This window comes from Mustela erminea, chromosome 14, assembly GCF_009829155.1.
Source record: "Mustela erminea isolate mMusErm1 chromosome 14, mMusErm1.Pri, whole genome shotgun sequence".
In the NCBI taxonomy this organism is placed as follows: Eukaryota; Metazoa; Chordata; class Mammalia; order Carnivora; family Mustelidae; genus Mustela; species Mustela erminea.
Genome location: NC_045627.1, coordinates 83,252,519 through 83,271,787, shown reverse-complemented (window position 1 = coordinate 83,271,787; position 19,269 = coordinate 83,252,519). Strand labels below are relative to the sequence as shown.

The window sequence follows — 19,269 nt, the reverse complement described above, 5'->3', positions numbered from 1 at the left end:
TATAGTATCATATCATCTGCGAAGAGTGATAATTTGACTTCTTCTTTGCCGATTTGGATGCCTTTAATTTCCTTTTGTTGTCTGATTGCTGAGGCTAGGACCTCTAGTACTATGTTGAATAGCAGTGGTGATAATGGACATCCCTGCCGTGTTCCTGACCTTAGCGGAAAAGCTTTCAGTTTTTCTCCATTGAGAATGATATTTGCGGTGGGTTTTTCATAGATGGCTTTGATGATATTGAGGTATGTGCCCTCTATCCCTACACTTTGAAGAGTTTTGATCAGGAAGGGATGCTGTACTTTGTCAAATGCTTTTTCAGAATCTATTGAGAGTATCATATGGTTCTTGTTCTTTCTTTTATTGATGTGTTGTATCACATTGACTGATTTGCGGATGTTGAACCAACCTTGCAGCCCTGGAATAAATCCCACTTGGTCGTGGTGAATAATCCTTTTAATGTACTGTTGAATCCTATTGGCTAGTATTTTGTTGAGTATTTTCGCATCTGTGTTCATCAAGGATATTGGTCTATAGCTCTCTTTTTTGATGGGATCCTTGTCTGGTTTTGGGATCAAGGTGATGCTGGCCTCATAAACTGAGTTTGGAAGTTTTCCTTCCATTTCTATTTTTTGGAACAGTTTCAGGAGAATAGGAATTAGTTCTTCTTTAAATGTTTGGTAGAATTCCCCCAGGAAGCCGTCTGGCCCTGGGCTTTTGTTTGTTTGGAGATTTTTAATGACTGTTTCAATCTCCTTACTGGTTGTGGGTCTGTTCAGGCTTTCTATTTCTTCCTGGTTCAGTTGTGGTAGTTTATATGTTTCTAGGAATGCATCCATTTCTTCCAGATTGTCAAATTTGTTGGCGTAGAGTTGCTCATAGTATGTTCTTATAATAGTTTGTATTTCTTTGGTGTTAGTTGTGATCTCTCCTCTTTCATTCATGATTTTATTTATTTGGGTCCTTTCCCTTTTCTTTTTGATAAGTCGGGCCAGGGGTTTATCAATTTTATTAATTCTTTCAAAGAACCAGCTCCTAGTTTCGTTGATTTGTTCTATTGTTTTTTTGGTTTCTATTTCATTGATTTCTGCTCTGATCTTTATGATTTCTCTTCTCCTGCTGGGCTTAGGGTTTCTTTCTTGTTCTTTCTCCAGCTCCTTTAGGTGTAGGGTTAGGTTGTGTACCTGAGACCTTTCTTGTTTCTTGAGAAAGGCTTGTACCGCTATATATTTTCCTCTCAGGACTGCCTTTGTTGTGTCCCACAGATTTTGAACCGTTGTATTTTCATTATCATTTGTTTCCATGATTTTTTTCAATTCTCCTTTAATTTCCTGGTTGACCCATTCATTCTTTAGAAGGATGCTGTTTAGTCTCCATGTATTTGGGTTCTTCTCAAACTTCCTTTTGTGGTTGAGTTCTAGCTTTAGAGAATTGTGGTCTGAAAATATGCAGGGAATGATCCCAATCTTTTGATACTGGTTGAGTCCTGATTTAGGACCGAGGATGTGATCTATTCTGGAGAATGTTCCATGTGCACTAGAGAAGAATGTGTATTCTGTTGCTTTGGGATGAAATGTTCTGAATATATCTGTGATGTCCATCTGGTCCAGTGTGTCATTTAAGGCCTTTATTTCCTTGCTGATCTTTTGCTTGGATGATCTGTCCATTTCAGTGAGGGGAGTGTTAAAGTCCCCTACTATTATTGTATTATTGTTGATGTGTTTCTTTGATTTTGTTATTAATTGGTTTATATAGTTGGCTGCTCCCACGTTGGGGGCATAGATATTTAAAATTGTTAGATCTTCTTGTTGGACAGACCCTTTGAGTATGATATAGTGTCCTTCCTCATCTCTTATTATAGTCTTTGGCTTAAAATCTAATTGATCTGATATAAGGATTGCCACTCCTGCTTTCTTCTGATGTCCATTAGCATGGTAAATTCTTTTCCACCCCCTCACTTTAAATCTGGAGGTGTCTTCGGGCTTAAAATGAGTTTCTTGGAGGCAACATATAGATGGGTTTTGTTTTTTTATCCATTCTGATACTCTATGTCTTTTGACAGGGGCGTTTAGCCCATTAACATTCAGGGTAACTATTGAGAGATATGAATTTAGTGCCATTGTATTGCCTGTAAGGTGACTGTTACTGTATATGGTCTCTGTTCCTTTCTGATCTACCACTTATAGGCTCTCTCTTTGCTTAGAGGACCCCTTTCAATATTTCCTGTAGAGCTGGTTTGGTGTTTGCAAATTCTTTCAGTTTTTGTTTGTCCTGGAAGCTTTTAATCTCTCCTTCTATTTTCAATGATAGCCTAGCTGGATATAGTATTCTTGGCTGCATGTTTTTCTCGTTTAGTGCTCTGAAAATATCATGCCAGCTCTTTCTGGCCTGCCAGGTCTCTGTGGATAAGTCAGCTGCCAATCTAATATTTTTACCATTATATGTTACATACTTCTCTTCCCGGGCTGCTTTCAGGATTTTCTCTTCGTCACTGAGACTTGTAAATTTTACCATTAGGTGACGGGGTGTGGGCCTATTCTTATTGATTTTGAGGGGCGTTCTCTGAACCTCCTGAATTTTGATGCTCGTTCCCTTTGCCATATTGGGGAAATTCTCCCCAATAATTCTCTCCAGTATACCTTCTGCTCCCCTCTCTCTCTTCTTCTTCTGGAATCCCAATTATTCTAATGTTGTTTCATCTTATGGTGTCACTCATCTCTCGAATTCTCCCCTCGTGGTCCAGTAGCTGTTTGTCCCTCTTTTGCTCAGCTTCTTTATTCTCTGTCATTTGGTCTTCTATATCACTAATTCTTTCTTCTGCCTCATTTATCCTAAGAGTGAGAGTCTCCATTTTTGATTGCACCTCATTAATAGCTTTTTTGATTTCAACTTGGTTAGATTTTAGTTCTTTTATTTCTCCAGAAAGGGCTTTTATATCTCTCGAGAGGGTTTCTCTAATATCTTCCATGCCTTTTTCGAGCCCGGCTAGAACCTTGAGAATTGTCATTCTGAACTCTAGATCTGACATATTACCAATGTCTGTATTGATTAAGTCCCTAGCCTTCGGTACTGCCTCTTGTTCTTTTTTTTGTGTTGAATTTTTCCATCTTGTCATTTTGTCCAGATAAGAGTATATGAAGGAGCAAGTAAAATACTAAAAGGGTGGCAACAACCCCAGGAAAATATGCTTTAACCAAATTAGAAAAGATCCCAAATCATGAGGGGGGAGAAAGGGGATAAAAAGAGGTTCAAAAAGGAAGAAAGAAAAAAAAAAGAAAGAAAAAAAGAAAAGAAAAGAATTAAAAAAAAAGAAAACAAATAAAAATATAAAAAAGAAAAAATATATATATTAGATAAACTAGTTAAAAAATGTTAAAAAAGAAAAAGGTAAAAGTTAAAAAAAAAATTTACCAGAAGGCGAGAAAAAAAACAAAAAAATGAAGAAGAAAAAAATTAAATTAACTGCGAGACTAAAAAAAATCACAGGGAAAAAGCCATGAGTTCCGTGCTTCGCTTTCTCCTCCTCTGGAATTCTGCTGCTCTCCTTGGTATTGAAACCGCAGTCCTTGGTAGGTGAACTTGGTCTCGGCTGGATTTCTTGCTGATCTTCTGGGGGAGGGGCCTGTTGTAGTGATTCTCAAGTGTCTTTGCCCCAGGCGGAATTACACCGCCCTTATCAGGGGCCGGGGTGAGTAATCCGCTCGGGTTTGCTTTCAGGAGCTTTTGTTCCCTGAGCGCTTTCCGTAGAGTTCCGGAGGACGGGAATACAAATGGCGGCCTCCTGGTCTCCGTCCCAGAGGAGCCAAGAGCCCGGGGCCCCACTCCTCAGTGCGCCCTCAGAGAACAGCGCCCAGTTACTCCCGTCTGCCTGACCTCTGGCTGTGCTCCGAGCTCACCGAGCCTGCAACCGGTTCAAGGTTACACCGAGCTGTGAGCTTACTGTCGGCTCCGTCTCTGTAGCCGGCTTTCCCGTTCCAATACCCACAAGCTCTGCGACACTCAGACACCCCCGATCCTTCTGTGACCCTGCGGGACCTGAGGCCACTCTGACCCCGCGTGGGCTTCCCGGCGTCCTGGCTTTTGCTGAGCGGCAGGGTCTGGTGGGTCCTGCAGAGACTCCGTGTTCATCAACAGAGTGCCACAGTTTTATCCAGATTCTAATCCCTGCCCTATGTGTCCCATGGGCCCGGGGAGAGGCTGAGCGTAGCCCCAGCTCTGAATCCTGGCCTCAGTGGTGGGGAAGGTGGTTGTCACCAGGAGATGGCCTGGCTCCTGGGTGACCAGCGTAGGGATGAGCCTGGGACCCCCAGTGGGACAGTGAGGTGAAGGGAAAGTGTGACCACAGAAGGAGGGAGCCGGCTGCTGTCCCCGCGGGGCCATGCCGAGAGGGAGGCCAACCCACCAGCAGGCAGAGCAGAGCAGGGCAGGGATGCCGGCCCTGAGCCCCCGGGGGAACCTCAGCCCTGAGCCCTCCCTGCTCACTTCCAGCTAAAGGTGTCAACACCGGTCCTTGTTGTGCAAGGCAGTTGCAGCTGGCATGTGTGTCACAGGCATCTGAAAACATCCCCATCCCTGTAGGTCCCTGGAGCTGGAAAGCCAAGCTCTCATCCTTCCGGGGGTCTTGCAAAAAGAAGACCAGGCTGTTTTCTGTTCGAGACCCCACGCTGAGCCGACCAGGCCCAGCTCCTCACGTGTGGAGACCCAGGCAACTTGGGCAAGTTTTTACAAAGCCAGCTTCCCCGGCCATCCCCTCAGCTCCTCGGAGGCCCTAAGATAATCTGGGATGTAGGTCAAAATGTAACGGCTGGGAAACACCCATCTGGAAAGTTTACATAAAATCTCCCTTAATGACTTAAATACTATCCAGCTCTACTGACTGGACTTTCAAAGGTCCTATCAAGAACATCGTGCCTCGGATCAAATCCATGACTGCCTACGGCTGTCTGCGGCTCGAATTCCGTCATTCTGTTGCCACAAAGGACCACAATACCATCGGAGTACTAGTACGAATGCATCCATGCACACTGTGGAATACTCCGTCGCTGCTTTGAAAGTTTAGGTCATGGTTTTACCCTAATAATGTTTCTGTTCTCAATATTACATACTTTTTGATAATTACCCAGGTTGATAGAAAAAGCTCTCAGTCCTTCATTTGAACGCTGTAAAATATTTCATTACACAAACCATCTAAAATTCGCTTATCCACAATCTTGTTAACGAACATTTATATTGTCACCGATTATTTGTGGATGGCAGAAGGGAAGATACTAATTTCATCAGCTCTACGTGGACTTCCAGTTGTCCTTCTGCCACTGGTCTAGCTGCCTCTCCTTGAGCAATAGCTTGGTAGGCTAAGGACCATGCTGTAGAGCTCTCCTTATGAGCAGCAGGGCCATTTTCCTCTTCTGTTGTGTGATTTCTGTTCCTTCTCAAAATTGTCTTGGCTGTTCTTGACCCTTTGTCCTTCCATATGAGCTTTGGATTATCTTGTCAAACTCTAGGAAATTTGATTTTGTTTGGAAGGTATTAAGTCAGTAGATTTCTTGGAAAGATGTGGGCATGTTTTTAGGATCAAAGCTGTTGAGCCATTAACATTTATGTCTCCCATTTCATCACATTTTCTTTTACATCTTTCAACACTTCATTCCATAGAAGTCTGATATGCTAATTTATTATTATACTGGAAGCAGTATTTCTTTTCACATGTGGACCCCCCAACCTTAATCTAAATATTCCTGTGATTTTTTAACATTATGACACAACAGTTCTATACATGTCTCAACGCTCGTCATGTCAGTATACTCTGAATCCCCTGTTTCTATGTCCCCCACCCCCTCTGGGAACCACCGCTTTTTCTCTCCAGTTGAGAGTCTGGCTCTTTCTGTTTATCTCCTTTTCTGTTTGTTTCTAGTTTGATGTAGATGATCTTAGATTTTCCATGTTTACCATATTGGCTGAAAATAAGAACAGTTTCCATTCTTCTTTGTCAATTTTTCAAACCCCTTTGTCTTTTTCTTGTGGAGGAAGAAAGCCTCGGTGATGACAGCCTCCAATATAAGGTTGGGTCAAGGTCATGCCGGACATTCCAACCACTCTTGATTGTAATGGAATTGCGTCCAAAGTTTCACCGGCTAATTGGACATTTGAATGAGGTTTTTTGTAGTTGCACTTTCTGTCATTCAGATTGTTCCTTTCAATGACTAATTTGTAAGAGGATTTTTTCTTTGTCATCATTCAAAGCTATTGAGCATTGTTGACTTTTCTTTCTAACCCATTCAAGTGTCAATAGGAATTTTAGTTCTTTTTTTAAAAAAAAGATTTTATTCATTTATTTATTTATTTGACAGAGAGAGATCACAAGTTGGCAGAGAGGCAGGCAGAGAGAGAGGGAGGAACAGGCTCCCTGCTGAGCAGAGACCCCCCCCGACGCGGGGCTCGATCTCAGGACCCTGAGACCATGACCAGAGCCGAAGGCAGATGCTTAACTGACTGAGCCACCCAGGCACCCCTGAATTTTAGTTCTTAATCCTGTTAATGTGAGAAATGACATCAGTACATGTTCTGATTCGAAATATCTTTGCATCCTTAGGATAAATCCTTAGTTTTTAAGAAGGTTTTGTACACTACTGAATTCAATTTCTGAAAATTCTCTCCTATTTGATTTTATTTTATCCTCTGTTCCCATCTATCATCATAAACTAGATTGCCTTAAGTTTCCTCCCCTGTACTGTTCTTGTCCTTTAGTCACATGAGATTAGAATTATATCAGATTGTTCTATATTTGTAAAATCATTTAGATAGCCTTTTCATTTCCTTTAAGATGTTTCCAGTACAATAAAGATGATGGAACACTGTGATATTTCCTTGTAAAACTATCTGGAACTTTTGGAGCAGAAAACTTTTGCTAACTAATTCCATTTTGTTAAGGTGCTCAAGAAATATTTATTGAATCAAAAGAAGTGATGCATGGATGAAAAAGGTATTTTTAAGGAAATCTTTGGCATTACTTGTGTTTTCTTAAGCGTATTTTCTTAATGTAGTTTTAGGCTTACCCCCTGCTGCTGCATGAGCAACAGTTTACCCCTGGGATCACCATGACTCATCAGAAAGATCCATGTGTCCTAAATGTTGAATCTACCCTGAAACACATAATCAGCTGGAGTCCATGGTTTACATTAGCCTTCATTCTGGGTGGCGTACATTCTATGGGTTTGGACAAAAGTATGATGACATATATCCATAATTAGAATGTCATACAGAGTATTTTCCTTGCCCTAAATATCATCTGTGCTCTGCCCATTCATCCCTCCTCCCCAACCCCTAGCAACCACTGATCTTTATGATCTCCATCATTTTACCCTTACTGGAAAATCCCATAGTTGGGATCATGTAATCTGTAACCTTTTCCAATTGGCCTCTTTTACTTAGCAATGTGCACTGAGGTTTCCTCCACATTTCTTGTCATGGCTCGATAGCTCATTCCTTTGAGTGTTGAATAATATCCCATTGTCTTGACGGAGCACGGTCTGTTTATCCATTCACCTGCCCAGGACATCTTGGTTCCTTCTGAGTTTTGGTCATCATGAATATAGCTACTATACCATCTGTGTGCAGGTTTTGGTGTCAACAGAAGGTTTCAACTCCTTTGGGTGAGTGTTGGTTATATGATCATGGCTTTCACTGAAACATCATAATTCAGAAATCATGTCCACACAGCACTCCTTCATTCACTCTTGGAGCTTCCACTTCTGGAACATTCCGTGGTACAAATATTTGTCTGTGAATTGGCAAGCATGTTGGTCCTCATTTCAGAGCATGGAAGGTACAGTTTCCTGGCTACACTCAAAGGTAGGGTCCCAGAGAAATGAAAATGTCACTGCAAGTAACCTCAGGCCAGAGCTGGGGCTGGGAGGCTTCCAATTTTCCCCTTGACAAAGAGGGACAGGAGAGGGCCTGGGGAGCTAGGCTCAGGCATGGCGACATTTGCTGTGTGCCTCTCTGTCTGCTGTGCCACAAACCCCAGCTCCTGCCTCACTGTCCCTGACCTGTCCCAATCAGCAGTTGGGCCCCTTCCCCATCTCAGGTGCCCACCTGGCCTCACTTGGGCTTCATGTGGGCCCTGCTTTCATCAGAGCCCCTGCAAGCTCTGAGGGCGCTCCTCACCCAGTAGCTTCAGACGCCAAACTTTCGGAAGTGCAGGTGCTTCTCCCAAGATGTCATGCTGTTGGAGGAATCTTAGCACAGAGGAGACTGCTAGAGGGGTTTCCAAGCTCCCGGAGTCCCTTTCCTGGTGAATGTGGGCATGATGGGTTGGGAAATATTTATTATCCGGCAATGAGCATAGTCGTGAAACATAGCCTGACACCCGTGATGTCAGACCTCCCACTCTGGCCAGTCTCCCGGATCAGCTCGGCATCACTGAACACGGGGCCGGGAAGGGACTTGTCACCTCTCCCCGGACATACAGTTTCCACCAGATACAATCCTAGAAAGCCCCTCAGGGAAAGATAACAGCAGAATGGAGTTGAATAATTTTAAAAGGATGAATTTGAGTGTAAGTACCTTTGTTTTGGATGCAATTTATTTAATTACTAATGTATTAAGTTCCTACCATTTAATCTTCCCTAATGGCTCTGATTAATTGAAGGTTTGCAAGATTTCTGAGAATGCAGCACCCCACCGCAGCCAGCTGCCCCGGGCGGACTTCCTCTCTCCGCCTGGCGGGCAGCAAGGCAGCAGTCGTGTGCACACACACCGGTACCATATGTCCCAGCCAAACGCAGTAATCAAGAGGAAACTCAGGTCCAAACCATGGTCCCCTGGAGCAACTATGAGCTGAGGCTGTCCCTGGGTGTCACCCACTGGAAGCTGCCCTGATCAAACCTGTCTGGAAAGGAGCCTCTATCTTGGGCGGAACCCTGTGCTGGTCATTCTGAGGGCCCTTAAGCCAGGGGCAGGACTGGGGTGCAGAATCCGGGGGCTGCTGGTTAGCCTCCTTAGGATACCATGGGAATCAGGGCAAAATAGAACATACCCACCCCTCTGTTGTTCAAGATCCAGACAGGATTCTGTTTTCTTACAGGTAGGGAGAGGAGGCAGAGGCAGCCCTTTTCTGGGGTTCTTTATTAAAGCAAAAAATACGAAGCGATTCTTGTAGTGGTCCAGCACTGGCTTCTGAAGGGAACAAAGTAACAAGGTCCCTAGAAGCAAAAGGCCTTAAGGCACAGCTGTGTCACCCTCTGGCGTTCACAGGTGGAATGGCAGGAGTGTGAGCCCCGAGAGGCTGCGCCCGTGGGAGGGGCTGGAGGGCAGGCTCCTGGGGCAGAGGGCTGGGGTGTCCGCATTCTGCCAAGGAGGAGCTGAGGGTCAGTGAGTGGGGTCTGAGCAGGTCTGAGGCGCGGTCACCCCGGCACAGGGAGAGGTCACTGTGGATGGGTGTGGACCTCACGAGCATCAGAGAGCCCCTCATTTGCTACCAATTTCCTTAAGGATCATGGGTCCCACACCCCACCCAGCTGCAGACAGCCTTGTCAGGTGCAGCCGGAAGGACAAACTCTCACAGAGAGTTTGTCACTCTCTCCCGTGTCCCTGGGCTGATGGTGCCTAGGTCTGGGGACACAGGAGGGAGGGAAACCCGGCACTTGGAGTCTGGGCCTGTCCTCCGCAGCCCCCCTGGCCTGCCCCCACCCCATCCTGGACTCTGAGCTCTCTCACCTCTCTGAGCCTCGGTGCCCATCCCTGCCAGGCGACAGTGATAGCGCCTGACCAGCGCAGCTGTCGGGGGATTGCATATCACTCTGTGTTTGAAGACCTCCCTGGGCAAGAGAGGCTGAACTAGCGTCTCTCCACGCCATGCTTTCTCTGAGAGGATAGGCTGCGGCTATGGTGCTGGTCAAACGAGGTCCCTGTGGGAAGTGCCGCTTTAAGATGGTCTCTGTAGAATAAGACTGAGTAGGTTTCCAGAGGGAAAGTACCTGGGCACTCAGGGAGGGCAAGCCTGCCTCCAGAGTCCTCCCTCGGGGACAGCAGTGACCTTGGCCTTCCTCTGCGCCCTCTCAGGAGCAGGGCCCCAGCTGGCCTCTTCAGAGGGACCAAAGGACGCCTCCACCAGTGGTTCTCAATGTTGGCTGCCTAGGAACCACCTGGAGATTTTAAATCACCACAGTCAGGCCCACCTGCAGGGATCCGATCTAACTGGTCTGGGTTCAAGTAGGCAGTTGAAGCTTTGAAAGCCCTGGACTCATCCTCGTGTATGGCCGGGAGTGAGCAACCCGGCCCGAAACCAGTCTCAGTGGCTGGAAATTACAGCTTCCCGGGCCCTTTCCACCTGGCCCTGCTGTGGCGCAGACAGTGGGCTCCTACTGCCATGGGATTCTGTCTGGCTCTGCCCTGTCCTACTATCTCTGTCCGGACCCCTGGGCCTGGCCCCATGTCCCGCTCACCCACAGCCACACCTTCTGCCTCTATCTCTATCCGTCTCCTGCTCCTCCCACACTCGCCTCTGCATATTTGTCATTCACTGTCTGACATCTATAAGCTGTCCCCTCCACCCATCTGCACAGCTGCCAGAAAATCTGGCTCAGCCCACCTGTTGGATGCTCCTCCCTGGAGATGCAGGGTCCCCCCCCACACACACACACTTGCCTGATTTGTTTTCCCCAGCATCGAGCCTGTGTTTCCAGGAAAACCAGCCTCTGTCTGGGCCACAGCTCACCGGACATCTGTGACAAGGTAAACAGAGTTAGGGCCCTGCGGGGTACCAAGCCCTGGGCTCTCCTGTCTTCTTTCCTCACATGGGTTCCAGAGAAGTTGGGGTTGGTGTTTGAGCCCGTGCGCACTGTCCCAGCTTCACATCTGAGGATTCAGAGGCCCGCGACTAGCCATGAGGGCGCTCATCCTCAAGGTGAGGGTCATCACAGCCATGAAGGGCCCAGCAGAGATGGCAGGGCTGTGGCAGCTCCCCTAAGGGCTGGCCTCCTTTCCCACATCAGTCGGCGGCAGTTCTGGGAAGGAGAGGAGGGTGGGAATCAGAGTGAGCCCCGTGGAGAGGAGGGAGTGACAAGTGAGGACAGTGGTCTGGGTGATGATAATCAGAATCATTTGTGTGACAGGAGAGGAAAAAGGAAGGGACAGAGAGGTGCCAGATAGGAAACTGAGGCCAAAGCCCAAAGGTGGCCAGAAGGATCTCAGTGTCTGGTCAGCCAGTGTCAGCCAGGAAAGGTTTTGGACGGGAAGTCAGAGCTAGGCTTTGGGAGCTCAAACGTGGCCAGAGGTTCCAGAAGGATGGAAAGGGAGACTTGGGACATTTAGATTGCTGGGAAATGCGCCCAAGCACCCCAGGCCAGAGGTCCTCAGGCCCGGAGCCACTGCAGTGCCCATGGGAAGGGGAGGAGGAGAGGGAAGTGGGCAGCATCCCTGTCAGCCCCCCTCACTGGTCACCCTGTCAGCCCCCCTCACCGGTCACCCTGTCAGCCCCCCTCACGGGTCACCCTATGCCGTGTCTCTCCCCCTAGCTCCGCCCCCGCAGCGGGGTCCATGCACACAACTTATTTCTGAATTACATCCCCATCCAGTGGGAAGTGAGCTCCACAGAGGAAGGCATTTTAATCTCCTTCTGCTTGTTCATCTGTCTCCCGGCACGTAATAGCCCTTCGAGGAGAGCAGACGTGAGGAAAGAGCCCAGAATCAGCTGGACACGCCCACTGCCCGAATACGCGACACAAAGAGAGCCACCAAAGACGCCCCACAGGTGGATCCCAACAACCAAGAGGAGGGTTCGTGGCAAGTGCGGCTACCCCACACCCGTCCCTGTCCCCCGTGCTGCCGCATCTCTGACCTGTCCTCAGCCTAGACCAGAAACCCTGGGTCTCAGTCTGAGGACCCTTCCTCGCCCACACCCACAAGAAAACAGCAGAGCGAGAAATGCAATCCCTGTTGGAGATGAGACGGCGTGGCTGACCCCCAAAATGTCAGCCCTGCGAGCCGCTGGATAAACCCATCCTGCCTGCATCCGCACGGCCCCGCCTGGGGACACAGGGGCCTCTTCGTATCACTCTCATGAGCACTGACGTCACCGCTGGTGTCATGTTGTTGATGTCAATGATGGTAACAACAGTACCAAGACCCGCCGCTCATCACACGCAAGAACTCGACCCAGGCAGACACGAAGGCAGTTTAACTAACGTTGTTTTATTGCACCCCCCAACAGTCCTAACCGGTAGATAGTCACGTCTTTGTTCCACAGAAAAGGAGCGTGAGGTGCGGGGAGTTCAGGAGCCAGAGGACAAAGGTGGCAAGTGTGTCCGTGTCGCAGATCAGAACTCTCTTGGCCAAGCACCGCACGCGGTCCCCCATAGACCAGAACCCCCGGAAGAAGGCGGGAGCGATCTAGCGGGCTCCATGTCGCCCCAGCAGGCCTGGCACGTGAGGGGTGTCCAATCGGAGCGGGGACGCGACGCCCACAGAAACATCCCGGGTCCCTGCCGCTCCGGGGCCTAAGGGCGGGAGGGCTGGCTCGTCGCCAGGTCCCTCTTCTCAGTGCGCGGGTCCCGCTTCAGGATGGGTCCCAGGACGACGTCCACCTCCTGGTGGGAGCCCACGTCCCTCTTGGCCCTGACGATGCAGCCCCTGCGGCAGCGGGAGGAGGAGTCGTCGGCCCTGCACACCACCATCTTGCAGTGCAGATACACGGAGGGGAAGCGCCTCAGGAAGAAGAAGGAGCTGAACTGGAAGCGGGCGACGCGAGGCGACGGCTGGGGGTAGGAGCGGTAGGTGCGGTCCTTGGCGCACCTGCAAGAGGAGAAGCGCGGCCGTCAGCTGGGGGCGCTGGGGGCGCTGGGGGCGCTGGGGGCGCTGGGGGCGCCGCCTTCCGCAGGACGCGAGGCCCCCACACCGACGCCTGGGAAACCCGGCAGCTGCGGCAGCAGATCCTGAAGCCGCACAGCAGCCCGGGCTTTCCACACAGACGAGCAGGCCCCAGTGGCACAGCGGGGGCTCCGTGCCCCTGGGTGCGGAGGGGCCTGGAAACGCGGGGCCCAGAGAACGGGCACTGGGGACGGCAGCATTGCCCTTCCTTCCCTGCCCGCAGGGCCAGGCAAGGCCACACTGGGCTACTCTCTGGTATCTTCGGTGGCTAGCACCTCGCCCCCACCAAAGTCTCTGGGGCCATGTCTCCTGACCCACCTCAGCTTGCCCTGGGCCCTGGGTGGCCCTGATTTCCACACAAGCCTGAGTGCTCTCCAGTCCCCCCTACTCCAATATCGACCCCCTCCTGATTCCCTCAGAGGCTGCCTCATCTCCACCGGTGTTAGCAGGAAGAGTAGTTAAGAATCCCCTGAAAGAGGGGTGCCTGGGCACTCCATCATTAAGCATCTGCCTTCAGCTCAGGTCATGATCCCAGGTGTGAGCTCGATCTTGGGATCGAGCCCCACATTGGGATCACTGCTCAGCGGGAAGCCTGCTTCTCCCTCTCCAACTCCCACTGCTTGTTTTCTGTCTCTTGCTCTTGCTCTCTCTCTGTGTCAAATAAATAAATAAAATCTTAAAAAAAAAAAAAAAAAAGAAAAGAAGAAGAAGAAGAAGAAGAATCATCTCCTGAAAGATCAAGACGAGGAACATTTCCCAGCTCTACCCCCGGTGGAGGAAGCAGCTTCCGTAACCCACAACATCTCTTAACGGGAGGATTTGGGGTGACGTAACAAAGATGGAAGCAAACTGGTCCTTGGGGTTTAGGGTGGGAATTTTTTTGTGGTGGATGGGAGCCGTCACTGGGGCAGCCTGATTTGCCTGGAAATGTGGCCCAGGGTTCCCTCGGTATCTTCCTGCCCCTTCCAGAGTCTCCTTCCTCTGCTTTCAAAGGACATCCTCTCAAATACCATGTTCTTTTTTCCCACAGGGGTCAATTTAGCAGCAAAGATGAGAAAGAAAGTACCCAGAACCTTGTCAGGAAGCAGGGCAGTTGTAAATGAGGTCAGGGTGACCCCAGGGCTGCTGGGCAATAACTGCATTTGCATAAAGCCACACCAGTCAGTGTGGTCTGGAGGAGCCGGGCTCCATAACTCAGGCCGCACTTCAGAATCACTGGGCCGGGGGGTGTGGATTTTAAAACTACAGATACCCAAACCCCACGGCAGACCAAATAAAGTGAATGTGCAGGTGAGGCCCGGGCACGGCTGTGTCCAAAGCTCCCGATTGCTCTAACGGGCATCCAGGCGGGTGGTGACCCAGCTGGTGCCCAGGGATAGCTAGTGAGTCCCCGCACTTCCCAACCCTGATTCCTAGCAGAGCCCCTTTGCCTATCAGAACAACTTCTATATGATACTTCTGTGTGATTGTTACTGAAGTGCCAAGGTCAAATTATCAACAAAGAAGGGTGCGCACACCAATGGGCAGGGACGGAAGAGTAGGGATGGGAGTTGCCCATCCCAGCATCCCAGGACCCATTGATGAGCTCAGAAGAAGCAAACTCTACCTTCCCAGAGTCCAGCCATCCCGGGGAGCAGGACTGTAGTGGACGAATCTAATCTGGGCACCGCTGACCCCAGTCTGGACACCACTGACCTGACTTCTGCATCTCTCGAGTTGGTTAGACCCACCGTTCTCAGCTGCTAAGTCAAGAGACTCCTGCTGACCCTGTTACTGGCAACGCTCCCTGTGGACCACCTGCCGCGCATACTCTTCGCCCAGAGCCCCTTGGCCTCCTTCCCATTTCATCCTCCCGACAGCCTATGATGTGGGCACCACGCTTCACATCTGAAGGGTGAAGAGACTGGCTCAGGGAGATAGAACTGCTTGCCCAGAGTGAGGCCATGGGTACATGGCGGAGCCGGCGTCTCAGTCTCAAGCTGTTGCAGAATCAAGGCTTTCCTCACTACACACATATCTTCTTACAGAGTTTGGCCACCTGGGTCGAATCCCAGTTACAGCTAACCTGCTTGGTGACCACTGGTGGCTCATTACTTCTCCACACATCCATTTCCATGTATGTTAACCAGGTAGGACAACCTGACTGGTTAAGTTGGATCCACTAGAACCAAAAATCCTTGAGACTTTGAGCTACTCATGTTTGAACTATCGGGTGAAGCTTGACATTCACCCCCACGAAGACACTGCTTACCCACTTCGGATTAGATCATAAGTCAAAGATGTAAAGTCATTGGAATACGGGGACGCCACACAGGTATCCACAAACAAGGATAGGGAGGTATCAGAATTGATGATCTCGGCCTGAAGGTACAAGTTCTGGTTCAGGTCCACGTAGTAGGGGCTGCTGGTCACCGGGTATAAAAATGAAGATGATGCGTAGAAGGAAATGTTCACATCAAAGTTGCCATACTGCACTTCATTGACGTCGACGGTGTCATTAGCGATGTACATGGTGTCAACCCAGGTGTTCTGGAGCATTTTGCAGCTGATGTGAATGTGGAGATCCTTCTTCCTCTTGATGATGGCACTTGGAGCAGCTGCTTTGAGGAAGTTGGAATAGGTGATGGTATCATTATCTACCTGGGAGAGGAAGGCAGGAGAGCAAAGTCAAGCAAATGTCACCTGCTAAGGGAAGCTCACTGCTGATTTTGGTTACGATGAGAGCGAAGTGACTCAGCCAGACTTCAGAACCCTCCCAGGACCACACAGAGAAGGCGCATGGGTGCCATGTTCCCATTATCTGGGCTGGACATGCTGTTTAACTAGGAGGATTCCCTCCTTTCATACAACCCCTTCCTCTTCCACGTAATGGGGAGCGCAGTGTGGGCCAGGTTTTGGGGCCTCCTAGGAGCTGCTCCCTGTGAGAAGACAGGTGTGTCTGGATCCCCCCCTGCCCTGCTGAATGGCCACCCTGAGTCCAGACTCCATGGCTCAGGGCCTTTCTTGCTTTGCTTCATTCTTGCTGTAGCTGGGAGATACCAAGGGAGGCAGCCATGCATCCGAAGGAGGGGCTGGTGGGATTAGTTTTCACTGTGCTGTTTGAATGGCTCAGTAGCTCTTACAGCTTGGTATCTTAGGCTGCCAGGACTGGAAGTGACACAGGGTGGAGTTTTAGCTGTGGTGGGTATCTGACCTCTGGGGTAGGGGCTCCCGCAGAGACTCATGTGGACAGCTGAGCGGTGCTGGATCACTTCCTGTCACACACTCCTTTGTCACTCCCCCAACCATGGGGATCTGTTGGGCTAAATGACTATCCCCTTCCTCTCCCACTGTTTGTTATGTGTCAAAGGATCAGCAATGACCTTGCTGGGTAACAAACAGTGTCATCTTAGCACCTAGCCCAGTACTGGCTCCTGGCAAATGCTCAGTACATCTTTGGTGAATGACAAGTTGATGTCCTTTGAGTGTGTGGGCCATGCACATTGTACATATTCGAGCATTTCATGTTGTGTATGTACTGTAGTCCTAAGCCACATAAAAATATTTGCATGCTGTCTGTTCCCTGTTACTTAGGTGTCATCCCCAAATTCAGAATTTAGATGATTTCAAATAAATTTACATAAAATTAAATGCAACCATTGTAAGCATGCCATCCAGTGCGGTTTGAGGATAATCACCTCCACAATAAAATCCAGAACATGGCCACAAGCCAAATCAACACTTTCCTGCCCCCTTTGCAGGCAATCCCCTCCAACCAGGTCGGCTTTCCATCCTACATTTATTCCCCATTCCTGAACTTTATAGAAATGGAATCACAGAGTGGGTACTTTTATGTGGCTGGCTTCTCTCACTCAGTGTAAGGTTCTGGAGATTTTCAGAGTCTGACATTTGTCCTGCTACTTCTTGGCCAAGTGGCTTGGGCCACCTGCTGGACCCCTCAAAGTCCAGCCTCCCTGTATTTAAAGTGGGGTGACAATGAGAGAATTCTGGGTGGGTGTCCGGGGAGTATGACACCTGCTAATCCTAGTGCTTGGCCCTGGGAGGATGACCAACCATCCAGTTTGCTCAGGACCGAGGAGTTTTGTAGAACATGGGACTTTTCCATGCTGACATCTGAAAAGTCCCAGGCAAACCAAGACAACTGGTCACCCTAGATGGTGACAGCTCAGCTGCAGAGGTTGATTTACTGTAAAGCTAATAAAACTTCAGCCTCTGGGCCTCCCCCGTGCACAGGTTCCTCCAAGGCCTAGCAGTGTGCTGGCACAGCCCTACGTTTCTGTACGTAAGAAAGTAAGATACATTTGCATTCTCTGCTTCATGAGACACCCGCCCCTTTCACCAACAGCAACCCCAAACTCTATAAGCTTAAGGCCCTGTAAAATCTGGAGCTGCCCCGAGAGCTGCTATGGTCCTTGCTGATGGGAAGGCAGCCTGCGACTCACCCCCTGTGCCCGACAAGGTAGGGGAAGATGGCTTGCTGACCTTCCTTCCTCAGCCTTACATTTCAAAGTGGCTATAGCTACACATCATGGCACTGAGGGACAGATTTAAATCTTCACCCTCATTACCCTGGTTATACCATCATTACGTCTCTGGGGTCCCCAGAATTCAAGAATCACAGCACACATCACTATAAGAAAGCTTATTCAGCAGGAGATAGAGTAGGAAGCCCCAGACTTACCTGCTCGGTGGTGCCGCAGCCGGAATACGGAATTGTGAACGACACCTGGCTGGCCGTTATCTGGGGCTGACACTGGGAGCTTTCATTCCGGGTGGAAATGACGAGGTCCGTGGCAGAATAGCCCAGGGACCGGAGGTAGCTCCTTTTCACGCTGGCTTGCATGTGATTAGGCAGACAAAGCAACTCTGGTGGCCGAGGGCAAACAATGCAGGCAGTCAGCACCCCAGCGAGCCCACTTGGCGTTCCTCCCACATACAGGTGCAGAGACCAAGATGGCGGACAACGATGGTCCACATCGGACTAGGCCTCGCCACAACCCCGCAAGTGCCCCATGGCTCAGGTCCGTGTCTTTCTCACAAGACCCCTTTGAGGGCACGGGGATTTCAGATTCCCCTGATGGAGGAGTGGAGGCAGGGTGTGAGATGAGTAAAATGTTTTGCCAACCTGCCATGTATCCGTAAAGTAAAGTAACGCTCCAGCTGAATGGAGACGTTATAACCTAAAGTCCTTTAGCTATGGAGTGGGTCATGCTTAGAATCCTGACTGCCAAAGACAGCTTGGATGTCCCCTCACCCAGTCCCTAGGGAATCTGTAAATCAGTCCACTTAACAGCTCAAATCGTGGCCATTAGCTGCAAGTGGCCGAGGGACCGGCTCAGTCCATCTTCAGAGAGCAGCCAAACTCGCTAAGTCTCCGGACGCAATCACAGCGGCCAGGTGGTCGCCTGTGTCCTTGGCACTGGCGTCTCACCATCTGCTGAAGGTATGACCTCACACCTTCCTTTCAGGCTCTGTCGACCACAGGAAGACCACCACACTGCCCATCAGCCCGTTCTGGCCCCGGACCTCATTTCTGGGCAGTGGAGTCCCAAGACCACTGCTCGTGGCCCCTTTCGACACCAGATCAAGCCTTGGTGACGGGACAAAGCTGCTCTCGTTTCTTATTCAGCAGCCACAGAAGGGTTGAGCAGAGGGGGCCCCCTACCACGAGCCCCCACCAGGGGACTTACTGGTGTTATCTTCAGAAGGGCTGGAGTAGTAGTCGGCCTGGAAGCCCCTCCTCGTGATGCTGCCATCGCTGACAAAGCGGATGGACATGAAGTTCGATGAGGAAGTGAGGGGACCCACAGATCCGTTACAAACCCGGGCGATCAGAGGGGAACTGTGGGAGGGGCCGTCGAACACCTCAATATAGTCATAACTGCATCCCCCTTCAAGCCTGCGGGGACAGAACACAGAGTTTCAGCTTCCCTTTCAGCCGCGATGGGAGGCAGGGAGTGGGCGTCACACCTCTGTGGCAGAAATGCTGACAAAAGTAACAGTTGAGAATACTAGGAGGATAATTATCCCAGGACCTGCGTGCACGGATCTCTGTCCGCACATAGGAAACCCACAACCCCTCTCCTGACAGTCCTTTGCATCATGAAAGGAAGGGGTCACAGCCTGTCCTAGACCACTTCTTCAATCAAGAAGACCCTGGTTCCCATTGAATAAAAGAAGTAATCATGAATCTATAGTGATAGAAATACCTAACTGAACTAATGAATATCGGACAAGTCAAATAAGCTCTCTGAGGGTTAGGTGGCCGACCTTCTCCACAGATCACATGAGCTCGAGGTACAATATCTGGGACCCGAAATCAATTGCAATGATGAGGCGATTAAAATAATATTATAACTTATGCAAAACCCATATGAATTTCCGAGGCAGGGATTTGCAAGGCCACAG

At 49.5% G+C, this 19,269-nt stretch overlaps 1 protein-coding gene across 22 annotated transcripts in view; it reads right to left on the bottom strand.

Moving 5' to 3' along the window:
• Positions 1-12,165: 12,165 nt before the first annotated feature.
• The window catches only part of DMBT1 (deleted in malignant brain tumors 1), a 60,904-nt gene continuing 53,800 nt past the window's right edge, over positions 12,166-19,269 (bottom strand). For all 22 annotated transcript variants that reach the window (XM_032313986.1, XM_032313989.1, XM_032313995.1 and 19 more), the window contains 4 exons: positions 18,552-18,760; positions 17,543-17,727; positions 15,113-15,501; positions 12,166-12,786 (listed from right to left, as the gene is read on the bottom strand). In XM_032313986.1, the coding sequence (XP_032169877.1) occupies positions 12,492-12,786; positions 15,113-15,501; positions 17,543-17,727; positions 18,552-18,760 (1,078 nt within the window). In that variant the 3' untranslated portion in view covers positions 12,166-12,491. The remainder of the gene's footprint in view (positions 12,787-15,112; positions 15,502-17,542; positions 17,728-18,551; positions 18,761-19,269) is intronic.